We start from the raw sequence: 14,720 nt of genomic DNA, 5'->3' as shown, positions 1-14,720 counted from the left end.
AAGTTATATAATAACTGATCCCCTCTATACTAACCAGAATACACCACAGATAAGTGATATAATAACTGATCCCCTCCAAACTCCCCAGAATACACTGCAGACAAGTGATATAATAACTGACACCCTCTAGGCTCACCAGAATACACTGCATATAAGTGATATAATAACTGATCCCCCTCCATTCACCCAGAATACGCTGCAGATAATGGATATAATAACTGATCCCCTCCAAACTCCCCAGAATACACTGCAGATAAGTGATATAATAACTGATCCCCCTCCATTAACCCAGAATACACTACAGATAAGTGATATAATAACTGATCCCCTTCATACTACTCAGAATACGCTGCAGATAAGTAATATAATAACTGATCCCCTCCATACTCCCCAGAATACACCGCACATAAGTTATATAATAACTGATCCCCTCTATACTAACCACAATACACCACAGATAAGTGATATAATAACTGATCCCCTCCATACTACCCACAATACACCACAGATAAGTGATATAATAACTGATCCCCTCCATACTACCCACAATACACCACAGATAAGTGATATAATAACTGATCCCCTCCATACTGACCAGAATACACTGCAGATAAGTGATATAATAAGTGATCCCCTCCATGCTACTCAGAATATGCTGCAGATAAGTAATATAATAACTGATCCCCTCCATTCACCCAGAATACACTGCAGACAAGTGATATAATAACTGACCCCCCTCCATACTACCCAGAATACACTGCAGACAAGTGATATAACTGATCCCCTTCCATACTCATCAGAATACACCACAGATAAGTGATATAATAACTGATCCCCTCCGTACTCCCCAGAATACACTGCAGACAAGTGATATAATAACTGATCCCCACCATACTCCCCAGAATACACTGCAGACAAGTGATATAATAACTGATCCCCTCCATACTCCACAGAATACACTGCAGCTAAGTGATATAATAACTGATCCCCTCCATACTCCCCAGAATACACCGCAGATAAGTGATATAATAACTGATCCTCCTCCATACTCCCCAGAATACACTGCAGATAAGTGATATAACTTATCCTCCTCCACACTAACCAGGATACACTGCAGATAAGTGATATAATAACTGATCCCCTCTATGCTCACCAGAATACACTGCATATAAGTGATATAATAACTGATCCCCCTCCATTCACCCAGAATATACTGCAGATAAGGGATATAATAACTGATCCCCTCCATACTCCCCAGAATACACTGCAGATAATTGATATAATAACTGATCCCTCTCCATTCACCCAGAATACACTACAGATAAGTGATATAATAACTGATCCCCTTCATACTACTCAGAATACGCTGCAGATAAGTAATATAATAACTGATCCCCTCCATACTACCCAGAATACACTGCAGACAAGTGATATAATAACTGATCCCCCTCCATACTCACCAGAATACACCACAGATAAGTGATATAATAACTGATCCCCTCCATACTTCCCAGAATACACTGCAGACAAGTGATATAATAATTGATCCCCCTCCATACTCTCCAGAATACACTGCAGATAAGTGATATAATAACTTATCCTCCTCCATACTCCCCAGAATACACTGCAGATAAGGGATATAATAACTGATCCCCTCCATACTCACCAGAATACACTGCAGATAAGGGATATAATAACTGATCCCCCTCCATACTCACCAGAATACACTGCAGATAAATGAAGGAGAAGCTCAATGAGGGGGAACATCTTCATCATCCTGATACATTGTAGACCCCGAGTGACGAGAACATAAAGAACTTCCTACAAACACCTGGAGCCGTCAGTCAGTGACTCCGCAGACTGGAGGCGGAGCTCAGCTCTGATTGGACGGAAGGTACCCTCTCCACCAATAGTAAAATAAATCTGCGGCTTGTCATCAGTTACCGGGCAGAGTGAGGCCGGAGATGTTAGACGGCGGAGAAAGTGAAAGTAAGATGTTGGGATTTTCCAGAAATAATGGAGATTTCTAGAGAAGTGTGAGGAGCTGATAATGAGGAGTAAGCCGGGCAGGGAGGTCTGCTGGGTCTGTGGGGTGTGAGGAGCTGATAATGAGGAGTAAGCCGGGCAGGGAGGTCTGCTGGGTCTGTGAGGTGTGAGGAGCTGATAATGAGGAGTAAGCCGGGCAGGGAGGTCTGCTGGGTCTGTGAGGTGTGAGGAGCTGATAATGAGGAGTAAGCCGGGCAGGGAGGTCTGCTGGGTCTGTGGGGTGTGAGGAGCTGATAATGAGGAGTAAGCCGGGCAGGGAGGTCTGCTGGGTCTGTGAGGTGTGAGGAGCTGATAATGAGGAGTAAGCCGGGCATTGAGGTCTGCTGGGTCTGTGAGGTGTGAGGAGCTGATAATGAGGAGTAAGCCGGGCAGGGAGGTCTGCTGGGTCTGTGGGGTCCGCTGTGATCACCATGGTGATGTGTAATAATAACGCCTCTGTCCACCATTGTGTCGCTCTCCTCATCAGCTTCTCATTGCTCTGTGGAGGACAGAATGGCGCGGCGAGCTCCGCGGTTCCATCCGGCGACAACAAGCGATATCTGACCGATGATAAAGGGGAATGATGATGGATGTGACGTATCTGTGAGGACAGAAGCCTGACAGCGGTGTGACCAGAGCCGGACGGACACCGCCGTCACCACGGAGATATATTCATCGCTGGAGACGCCATTTACTGTATAATCACTGCTGACATCCATGTAATGTCCTGTACAGAGAGCAGCGGCCGTAGGAGGAGATGTCACCGCACCGCAGTACCCAAGTACTGCAGCTTACTGCTGCTACAGAGACGGACATTATAGCAGAGCATGGAAGAACTGCAGAATGGCGCCTCCCTCAGGGAGCGTCCATACAGGGCGGGATATACAGAATATCCCCCAGAAATCTGCAGCAGCGGGAAAACATCACAAACGGCTTTGGTGAGACAAAACCCCCAGCAGACCCGACCCGTATAGACGGACCCCCAGCAGACCGACCCGTATAGACGGACCCCCAGCAGACCCGACCTGTATAGACGGACCCCCAGCAGACCGACCCGTATAGATGGACCCCCAGCAGACCCGACCCGTATAGACGGACCCCCAGCAGACCCGACCCGTATAGACGGACCCCCAGCAGACCCGACCCGTATAGACGGACCCCCAGCAGACCCGACCCGTATAGACGGACCCCCAGCAGACCCGACCCGTATAGACGGACACCCAGCAGACCCGACCCGTATAGACGGACCCCCAGGCCGGCCTCACACGGCAGGGTTTGATTTGCGGTTACCATAATCGCCGTCCGCACGGTAAAATGCAGCCATTGAAAAGCATGTTTTTTCAAATTTTCCTTCACACTCGCGGGTCCAAATTGCGTATTCTGTGAGCAGAAGAAAAATCGCAGCATACTCTATTGCTACACGGATTCTGCGCAGACGGCCTCCACTGAAGTCACTGGATACATGCGTCCCGCAGCCGCTATACAATAAACATTACGTATTAACAGCGTAAACGCTTGGAACTCGGTATGAGAACACATAGAAACGGGGAGAATCTCACCTGACGGGTGTGCTATTACTTTCTGGTGTCATTTTCATGTCTTGGTTGGTTTTTTTTGCGTTGAAGATGCGCTGCTCATATGCGTACATCCACATTGGAAAACCGCACACATCCGTGCTTTGCTGTGACCATTCACAATTACTTTTCACGATGCATCGCAAGTCTTACGCTGCAGACATTCGCGTGCGGACTCTGACCCATCCGAGTGAGCCCGGCCTGAGGGTGTATTTACACGACTGATTGCATTGCGCAAGTTTTATGAGTTGGGAGAAGCACAAAAATAGATCCAATCATTGCAATGTGTCTGCTTACAGGGGCGATTTTTCCCATCCCCTCCTCTTGTCTTGTGAGTCTCGTCTGATAATAATAGGTGTGACTGTGCCGTCTACCGCATATGGCGCAGCACAGAGACGGGGTGTCCGTGTGCCGTGTGATGCGAGTCGCGTACAAGAATCCCGGACACAACTCGCTATCGGCGGTGTAAATACGGCCCTGGTGATGCTGACAGAAGTGAGGGTTTAGCTGATGGGAACCAACTGCCAGAATATATGTGGATCCGAGCTGAGCTGAGCGAGCGCCACTACTCCTCGCTGCCGAATATATGTGGATCCGAGCTGAGCTGAGCGAGCGCCACTACTCCTCGCTGCCAGAATATATGTGGATCCGAGCTGAGCTGAGCGAGCGCCACTACTCCTCGCTGCCGGAATATATGTGGATCCGAGCTGAGCTGAGCGAGCGCCACTACTCCTCGCTGCCAGAATATATGTGGATCCGAGCTGAGCTGAGCGAGCGCCACTACTCCTCGCTGCCGAATATATGTGGATCCGAGCTGAGCTGAGCGAGCGCCACTACTCCTCGCTGCCAGAATATATGTGGATCCGAGCTGAGCTGAGCGAGCGCCACTACTCATCACTGCCAGAATATATGTGGATCCGAGCTGAGCTGAGCGAGCGCCACTACTCCTCGCTGCCAGAATATATGTGGATCCGAGCTGAGCTGAGCGAGCGCCACTACTCCTCGCTGCCAGGATTTAAAGGGCCACTCCGGGGATGTTTTTTTTATTCGCTCGTGCTGCAGCTATACCCCAGTATATATATATATATATATATATATATATATATATATATATATACACACACATACACGTCGCCTGGTGTTACCTTTGTTAGTTATTTCCTTCTTTCTGAAGCTCCCGGACTCTTTTCCCCCAGATGGTCATGTGATCTCAGGTCTGACCGCTCAGATCTACTTGGGGTTATGGATGAGAATAAACTGCCAGAATATATGTGGATCCGAGCTGAGCTGAGCGAGCGCCACTACTCCTCGCTGCCAGAATATATGTGGATCCGAGCTGAGCTGAGCGAGCGCCACTACTCCTTGCTGCCAGAATATATGTGGATCCGAGCTGAGCTGAGCGAGCGCCACTACTCCTCGCTGTCAGAATATATGTGGATCCGAGCTGAGCTGAGCGAGCGCCACTACTCCTCGCTGTCAGGACTTAAAGAGCCTCCAGTGATTTCTCTTTTAATACACTCGTGCTGCAGCTAACCCCCAGTGTGTGTATATATATATATATATATATATATATATATATACACACACACATACACGTCGCCTGGTGTTACCTTTGTTATATAGGTGTGAATGTGCCGTCTACCGCATATGGCGCAGCACGGGGACGGGGTGTCCGTGTGCTGCGAGTCGTGCACAAGAATCCCGGACACAACTCACTATCGGCGGTGTAAATAGGGCCCCGGTGATGCTGACAGAAGCGAGGGTTTAGCTGAAGGCAATTAGCCATCTATATGGACAATATTTGTCAAAAATCTCGTCCACACAGGGCAGACGATCCGTCGCTGCAAAGCTGGCATTAGCTGATGCTGTGGCACAGATTCCTGGGACGCAGCGTGTCAATTTTTTTTTTTCATTCCGTTGCGGGATCGCTCCTATAGAAGGAGAGCCATCCACAATGAAAAAGCATGTGACGAAGCAGCTCCAAAAACCGCGGCTAAGTGACGCAGGTTTTGAAGCTGCGCTTATCCCGCAGAAACTTGCAGTTTTTCATTGCAGCAAAACCGTGAGATTTCCGCTGTGAAACAATCCTGTGTGAACCCAGGTTTTTCCAATGTGCTTCTATAATAAAGTGTATATATGTAAGTTTCACCCCCGTCCCACCCCCTTCCATTGCAAACAGTAGAGAGGGGCGAAGAGGGGGTGGGAGCTCAATGAACTAGCTCCCTGCCCATACCGCCTCCTCTCCTTACAGAGAGGAGCAGCGTATATCGGCAGGGTGTGAAAACCAGACCGATATACACCCTTAAAGTGACACATGTCAGATTTCCAAAATTTCACTTGGTCACTAAAGCTCAAACAGGCTTCACCACTAAGGTGTTAACTAAGAAAACTCTGACAGGTGGCGCCGTTATGGGAGCAGTATATAGCCGGGCTATAGGGGGCAGGTTACAACTGGGCTAATTCAGGGGCATCACCAGTAGCAATGGCTAAAGGGGTTTTCCAAGGAAATACTATTAATAAACTATCTTCAGGATAGTTGATCAATAGTTGATCATCCAGGGTCCAACGCTCGGGACCCCGACCAATCAGCTGTGCAGGCACATGCTGTCAGCGCTGCAATAACAGAGGTCTGAGCCGAAGCTTCTACGTCGACCTCCGTTTAGTGGCTGGCGCTTGTAACTGCAGTCACGGCTCCCATTTTCAATTAACTGGAAAACCCCTTTAAAATTTGGGTGTGACAGAACACGAAGGTTTAGGTCTGACCATAAGAAACACATCCAAAAATATTGCCGCACACCTAAAATGGGTACTATTGTATCTTGTCTCCACCGGAAGCTAGGGGCTGACCTGGCCTTGTTGCAGTTAACGCCCCCTGTCAAGCACCTAGCTTCCAATTAGCTATGTGTGGGTCTACTGCAGTGTTGTGCCGTGGGTGAAGGCTTACGGTGACTGTTACTCACGACCACGCCGCTGTTCAAAACAGGGTTTCCAGAAATCTACTCTGTGCCTGCGCTACTGTTACTTTGCAGCACACCGCTGTCCGTGAGACAGTCCCCACCGCTGTGCTCCCATCAGTGTGAGCATAACTTAAAGGGGTGGTCTCGCGAAACAAAGTGGGGTTATACACTTCCGTATGGCCATATTAATGCACTTTGTAATATACATCGTGCATTAAATATGAGCCATACAGAAGTTATTCCACTTACCTGCTCCGTTGCTAGCGTCCTCGTCTCCATGGTTCCGTCTAAATTCGCCGGCAGCTTGCTTTTTTAGACGCGCTTGCGCAGTCCGGTCTTCTCCTCTCAGCACGAGCCGCTTCAGTGTGCTCCCCGCTACAGCTCTTCTGCGCATGCGCAGACGAGCTGTCACTGCTCGGGAGCGCGCTGGAGCGGCCATTCTGTACCTTCCTCTGTTAGAGGAAGGTGCAGAGCTGCCGAGCTGTCCGGAGAAGCCGCCCAGCTGTCCGGAGAAGCCGCCCAGCTGTCCCGCCGTCCAGCTGTCCTGGTAAGTGATGGGCCGGGTGGGGGGGGGCTGCCGCTGCGCCGGGCTGCGCCGGGGGGGGGGGGGGGGGGCTGTCGCTGCGCCGGGGGGGCTGCTGCTGTGATGGGGGAACTAGCGCTAGGCCGGGGGGGGCTGTCGCTGCGCCGGGGGGGCTGCCGCTGTGATGGGGGAACTAGCGCTAGGCCGGGGGGGGGGCTGTCGCTGCGCCGGGGGGGCTGCCGCTGTGATGGGGGAACTAGCGCTAGGCCGGGGGGGGCTGTCGCTGCGCCGGGGGGGGGCTGCCGCTGTGATGGGGGAACTAGCGGTGGGCTGGGGGGGCTGTCGCTGCGCCCGGGGGGGCTGCCGCTGTGATTGGGGGGGGGGGCTGCGCCGGTTACCTTCTGCCTGGCGGTGGGTGACTGGTCGGCGGCTGCGGGGCGTCCGGTCGGCGGCTGCTTGGCGTCCGGTTGCCATGGAGACACAGCTGGCAGCGTCTCGGGAGCGCGCACGTCGGGCTGCAGCGAGCGACGGGGAAAGAGCCGGCGGCCATCTTGGGGAAACTTTTATAAGTTGCTGAAACGCTGGAACGGTAAGTAGAAACCAGCTAGGAAAGTAATTTACAGGGGTAATTAGTAATGTATGTTTAATTAGGGGGACTGGGCAAAAAATAAAAATCACTGCTTCCTCGAGACATCTCCTTTAAGGCTCTAATGCTTGCCGGCACTGTGAGTTTTACATGGTGCTGCCACAGCAGCTCAGCTGAGACTCTGCAGCATGCCGGAGTATCATCTTCCCTGGCAGCGCTGCACCAAGAGTCCTGACAGTTCTCCCACCATTCCCGACGGTACAGTAATCCTTTGGCCATGCTGAATACCACTTTGTTTGTCCCAAGCCCTATATGGTCAGGTATCTAACGCTGTCAGCAGGTGCCGCAATAGCTGCTGTCTGTCCGGTGTAAGGCCACGGTGGTGTCTTGCAGAGGCAACAATAGATAAACTCCAGCAAGTGTGGGCACTGAACAGCTGGGGGAACGGGACAGCCAATTGGAAGCTAGGGCCTTGACAGGGGGCATTACCTCCACCAAACCTAGGTATGCCCCTAGCTTCCGGTATCGACAAGGTACAACAGTACCCCCAAAATGAATATTATCTCTAGCTATCATCCTTTATTAGGTGGACGTAATACAAAAAAAAAAACGAGAAAGAAAAAATAGAGACAATTAAAATCTCCCCTCCCCCCAACGGATCATCAAGTATAATAATGGCCGACTTGCTGAATTACCCATAAGGCCGCTGTCACACAGCAGGATTCTGGTCTGTATTTTGAATCCGTATTTATGAGCCAAAAACCAGCAGGGGAACCTACAGAGAGAATGTATAATGGAAGGATCCGCACCGCTTGTGTATTCTGCAGGACGGATTGGGAACTTAAAGCGGCCCTGGAAAAACTCTAAAAGTGTCCCCATTCAGAACATGGAAAATATTATGTTGGGCACAAAGTAGATGCTGAATGAGTGCATTTTAACTTGGAGACGTCGGATAAATCTGCCCATAGCCGGCTTTACTCTATCCAGTGATATACGGGCAGCGCCAAATATGAGCTATTCTATGCCATATTTATCTTTAAAAACCTGATGCTGCTTGGACCTCTTCCAAGCAAGATAGAGGGGGGTTGGTTTGCCACCAGCCATCCTGCTAGTCGACCGGAAATACAAAGAGAAATATCTGTGTGCAGTATACGGTTGAATAACAGGGAGGAGAAGGGTTGGAAGGTACGGGTATTCTTGTATCTTGACGACACCAGGAAGTTCTGGTGGAGACAAGAGTGATAGGGGGTGACGCCCCCTATACCTGATTGGCTGCTGACATGTCTCCACTGTAGGTTCTGCAAGGTGAATAGGCATCTCCCATCCCAGCTTCTGCCCAAAACTCCCCGCTGCTGCTGTCACGGTGCCAGGCTCCCCAGGGCGTCCCACATACAAGCTCGCCATTGCTTATTTTGCTGTTGCAGAATTCCCGGCGGTTACCTTAGCTAACCACTGCTGTCAATGTCCCCGGGTCGACACTGATGTAACCTCCCCCATGCTGCTTTGCCTCTCCCTAGCTCCCTGCTTCTCTTATGCGTTTAGCGGCAGCGCATGCACTGTATGCTGAGGCACCGGAGGAAGCAGAGTGCAGTGTGGCCATTCCCCACTCTTGCTGCTCTCCGGTCTCTGTCTGCCTTAAATCCGCAGTGAGTGCTTGCCAGTGACACATGGATGGGGGACGGCTCCGACACACTTTTACATCATTTATAGCAATGTTTGTCTGCCGTGGACGGTTAGGGATTATTTAGCAGTTAGCCTTACATTAGTATTTGTAAACGTTTCTATGTTACAGGTGTCACATGGAAGTTTGTACAACTAATAATGTAAGCCTAACTGTTTAATAATCTCTAACTATCCAGGCCAGCAAAAAATGGCTACACGGTGTGCTGCAAGGACCTTACTGACGTCAGCCTATCAGGAGCTAGGGGTGTGCATCTGCATCCAAGCCCTGTCAAAACTCTAGCTTCCGGTGGCATCAAGGTACAAGAATACCGAAGGTACGATGTCTAAATGGACGATGCAGATGGGAAGTGGGAAGTGATAGAGGCTACAGAGATATAAATGAGAAGCTGTTACAAATGAACACTGACTGAGGAGGTACTGTTGTATCTTGTCTCCGCCATGGAAAAATGGGTGGAGACAAGATAAACGCCCACAAGCGACGCCCACAATTTGATTGGCTGCAGCCGCTTATGGTGTCAGGGAGATTCCAAGTAGAGCACCAATCAGGCCCACCCCAATGCCCCGCTGCCGGCGGTAAAGATGAGTCACCACACACGGAGGTCTGGTATAGTTTCTCACACGGGGAAAATAACTGCACACTTTATTACAGATTACATGGGGTCTTATACCCTTTGATCACGTCACCATGAAATGTGTAAGGGTCTCATTGGCTCAAATCCACCGCATAACCATATATGTAAAGTCCGCACCTGCGCCCGAGGCACTGGTGGTCATGTGTATAGTTGAACGGCCTCCATCTTGATAAGGCATACTTGGTCTCTGGCTTCTGTACAGAAAATCACGTATTCAATTAACTCCAGTGCAAAGAATCACGCATTCAATTCTGAGAAAGCAGCTAAGCACGCAGTCTTCATATCCTTTTTCTCCTTCACTTTCACCTTCATCTAGTTTCTTTGGATATTCTCTCTCTGTCTGCCTTGCAAAGCGTTTTGGCATATCTGATATAAGGCGACATATTAAGTTTTTTATACTAGAGCATAGAATTAGTACATATAAGAATAAAGTTAGTATAAATATAAAAAGAAAGGCAAATAATTTATATATATATATATATATATATATATATATATATATTCATTCTAGTGTTTTCTACCTACAAAGATATATATATTTCCCTCTCAAACCCCCCTAAAAAGTTAATATGGAGATCAAGCACCAGGCCTGGCACTCTCCCTTGGTTCCCTCTCCCTTGCGTCAGGGTCTCCCCATTGCCCATAAGGCCCTACTCTTAGGAGGGGAAATCCCTACCTTACCTCAGAAGGAGCTCATGGATTCCCTGGGCTCGCTTTCCGGGCATCCATACCCTCGATCTGTACAAGTTAACACCCCGCAGGGTGCGCCCTCGCTGGAACCTATGGTCTTCTGCACTGTCCCGGGGCAAATGGGAATTCCACTGACAATCCATCTTAGGAGACCGAGGCAGGTGTAGTACTAGTCCATCTCTCCGTATTTTTGGTAGTGTACTGTAGTTGGCATGGTCGGTACTGGCTCCTCATCCTTTTCAAACAAAGGAAATGTCGGTGTCACATTGTCCAGTCCCTTATTCACACTCTTTTTGTTCAGAGGGATAATAAAAGTACAGGAAATCAGTAGAACCAGCAAAACGATGCTCAGAATTATACCCATTTGAATCAGGAGTTTCTGCCATCCCTTCAACCATGAAAAATATTGATCCCAGGGATCTGTAACTCCTGAGTTCCTTTTGAGTTCTTCCGACAGTCTAGCTAATTTTTTAATAGCGACAGTCACTTTACCTGTAGGTCCGGTGTTATCGGGAATGTAGGTGCAGCAAGTTTCGACAATCATCTTGCATACTCCACCCTTTTCTGCTAAAATCATATCCAGGGCCATTCTATTTTGGAACACCATGGATGCAGTAGGCCCTAACTGGTCTGCTAACCCTTGCAAAGCATCCCTGGTGTAGTTTACAAATCTCTGCTGATTATAATAGATGTAATTTATCCAATCTACATTCTTATTAACAGTGACAATAGCAAATAAAGACTCGAAACCTGCTTTAACCTGATCCCTGGCCTTAAATTCATCTGGCACCCCCCTTGGCACTCCTATTGTATCTATGTATACATGTGGATCAAAGCTACCACCTGGAGCGTCAACTTCTCTCTTAGTACGGTGTGGTATTGGATCCTCACTCTCAGAGTAATCTGCCCGTAATATGTGTAAGGGCATTAGGGCTTTGGCTAGGGCACACTCCCCAGTCCAGTCCCCATCGAGCCTGGTACGTATCTTACCGTCTCCGCATAGCCAGTAAACATCTCCCAGAGACTGAACCTGCCTCTGTGCCCGGGCACCATCTTTCCTACTGGCACAATAACCATCAGTGAAGTTTCCCAGAAATCTGCCAGTACCATAATTGACAAAACAAGTGTAATTTCCAGGATACATTGTAATACCTTCCACGGATCGGGGCACCTTAGCGATGATGGGGTATTCGTTCTTCCACTTCTCACACTCTGTCTCATTGGTGGCGGTGTTAGTATACAGACTAATAAAGCAAGTTTCATGATTTTCAGGTAATTCAAGGGGGACTGTGCCCAGATGGGGTCTAGCATTACCGCAAACATAACAGTCAGTCTGGTTATAGGTGTCTGCATTGTATTTCATCCATTCCAACCACAGATTGCGGTCAGAGAAACCTGTTTCTATGGCCATTGTGTCTTCAAAGGTGGGATTAGCTATGGCCATAACTCTGCTTTCTATTTTCATCTTGGGGGCAAGAGGTTTTGTTGGACCCACAGGTTTTAATGACTGTACCCATCTAGGGTCACCTTTCATATCTGCAATTTTGAATTTCCCCAAAGGATCATCAGTTCCCCTCTGCACCCACACTCCCATTAAGTAGTTACCTGCATCTCCTGACCCAGGATTCTCAATGGTCAGTGTCAAAGGCATATTAAGCCCATGGTCTCCATTTCTATAACTCCTTCCCTGCTGTAGTAATGTCATTCGACTAATCAGTGATTTTCCATTTCGGTCCTTCTTATTTTGTGCACTTTGAGGCTTGAATCCCCAATCTTTTCCAGTGTTCCAGCCCACTGCCCCCCAATTATTGCATTCTGTCCCCCAGTGATCATCTGTGACACATATATACATTTCTCCCTGAGTGTAGCGTTCATATTGTCCGTTTGTACGCGCTTGTCTTGATCCCTGAAACAGGGGGCTAGTGTACAGTAGTCAAAGGTGTATGTGGCTACGTGTGTATTTGAGGAATTATACCACAATGTCACTTCCCCTTCATATTCTCTGGACCAGGGGTTCCAGTTTCCCTCCTTTCCTGCCCCTGAACGTGTGACGGCAACTTCTGCCCAGGCCCCCCACCCTGCCCATAGCATGTAAAGGATATGCAGGATCATGGCTTCTGTGCTCCAGGATCCAGGGCCTTTTTGCAGTGTGAGGCGTGGATCCAAGTGGGCTTTTCTTCGAGCTTGACTGCAGTCAGGGTGGGGAGCAACACCTGGTAGGGGCCTTCAAACCGGGTTTCTAGTCCTTCTGTCTTTTAAACTTTTTCACATAGACCCGGTCTCCTGGTTTCAGATCGTGACACTCGTCTGTGGGACCTGGGAGAGAAGCAGAGACTGCAGAATGTGTTACTGACAATTCTTTAGCGAGGCCTACAACAAAGTTAACAAGAGAATCACTCCCTAAACTCAATTGCTGTGGTATGTACCCCCCCCCCCACACACACACACACACACCCGTGGGGGACCCCCAAACAGAATCTCATAAGGGAACAGCTTAGCCGGATCACCTGGGGTAGTCCTAACGGAGTAGAGGGCAATGGGAAGGATCTCTGTCCAGGGCAATTTTAGCTCTTGTGTGGTCTTCAGGATCTTGTTTTTCAGTGTGCCGTTAAGTCTCTCAACCTTGCCACTGCTCTGAGGGTGGTACGGGGTGTGGAGTTCTAAGTCTGCGCCCACCATCTTCCAGAGGGTACGAGTTACATTGGCTGTGAAAGCGGGGCCCTGGTCACTTTCAATGACCTCTGGGACTCCAAATCTGCAAACAAGTTCAGTGAAGAGCTTCTTAATCGTGGTGGTCGCTGTCATATTAACCCCTTAAGGACCAGGTTGTTTTGTACCTTAAGGACCAGAGACTTTTTAGGGATTTTACCCATGTGGCGGTTTTACTGCTCCATTTTTTTTCCTTTACCTACCAAAATTATTTTTGCTGCGTTTTTTTTCCCCGTGACATATAGGACTATTTTTTAAATATCTTTTTCACTGACTTTTTTTTCCGTTTTTTAGTTTTATTGGGGGTAAAATATTTTTTTAATATTTATTTATTTTTAATTATTTTTATATTTACACTAAAATAAAGTATTGAAATGGGTTCCTCTATTTATTTCGGATGTTTTGATATATAGTATGTATGGCTTTGGTTTACAGAGCACAAACGGCGACGGTTTTTGTTGGCGACTGCTTTGTGTTATTCTCCTTCTTTTGTATGTATTGTTGTTTTATTCCCTAATTTTGTTTTACTTATTTATGTAATTGTGTTTTTTACTATCTGTGTCCCCGATGACGTTATGTAAGACCTCTGGAGGGCATTCACTTTTTTTTTTTTTTACTTTATTTGACACTTTCCCACTATAGCTGGGGCATCCATAGGAGCCCTAGTTATAGGGGAAAGCAACCCCTGTGGTGACATTAGTCACTTGCAGAGCTGCCAGGGTCTAGTCTGACCCTCCAGCTCTGCAGTAGCAGGGAATCCCGGGAGGTCATATGACCCCCCGAGGCTCCCGTAGTGAAAGAACATCTTACTTTCAATTTGCCCATTGAGCACTGTATATCAGGGAAGCAGAAGGCAGGAAGGGTTAAAAACCCCTCCTGCCTTCTGCTCCGGGTTATCAGCTGTCACTAACAGCTGATAACCCGTTCCTGTCTCTGACTGATTGCAAAGGCAGGAGACTTGGAGCACCGCCGTATTTTTACTATCGGCGGTCCTCTAAGCCCAGGACCAGCTGACGTATATATACTGTGGCTGGTCCTAAATGGGTTAACCACCGGATAGGCCTCAGGCCACCCAGAGAACATATCCACCACCACCAAGGCATAACGGTACTTTCCAGCCTTGGGAAGCTGGACGTGGTCTATCTGGATCGTCTGGAATGGGTACAAGGACTTTGCGAGGTGTTGGGGAGGCGGCACTTTGACAGTTTGTCCCGGGTTGCATCTCCCACATGCTTCACAGGTCCTGGTGAAATTAGCCATCAAAGTGGTAATCCCTGGAGCATGATAGATTTGCTTGATGACAGCATGCATCTGTTGTTTCCACCTGTGCGTCAGTCCATG

At 48.6% G+C, this 14,720-nt stretch overlaps 2 protein-coding genes across 5 annotated transcripts in view; both read right to left on the bottom strand.

Moving 5' to 3' along the window:
- Window positions 1–1,827, bottom strand: part of LOC136620517 (class I histocompatibility antigen, F10 alpha chain-like) — a 106,967-nt gene extending 105,140 nt beyond the window's left edge. The window contains exon 1 of the mRNA XM_066595348.1: window positions 1,719–1,827. Coding sequence (XP_066451445.1) covers window positions 1,719–1,776 — 58 coding nt within the window. The 5' untranslated portion in view covers window positions 1,777–1,827. The remainder of the gene's footprint in view (window positions 1–1,718) is intronic.
- Window positions 1–14,720, bottom strand: part of LOC136620525 (class I histocompatibility antigen, F10 alpha chain-like) — a 114,169-nt gene that overhangs the window by 38,813 nt on the left and 60,636 nt on the right. The gene's annotated exons all lie outside the window — the stretch shown is intronic.

The sequence above is a fragment of the Eleutherodactylus coqui genome, chromosome 3 (assembly GCF_035609145.1).
Source record: "Eleutherodactylus coqui strain aEleCoq1 chromosome 3, aEleCoq1.hap1, whole genome shotgun sequence".
Taxonomy (NCBI): Eukaryota; Metazoa; Chordata; class Amphibia; order Anura; family Eleutherodactylidae; genus Eleutherodactylus; species Eleutherodactylus coqui.
Note: the sequence above shows the minus strand (reverse complement) of the source record. Positions and strands in the feature narration are given on the sequence as shown.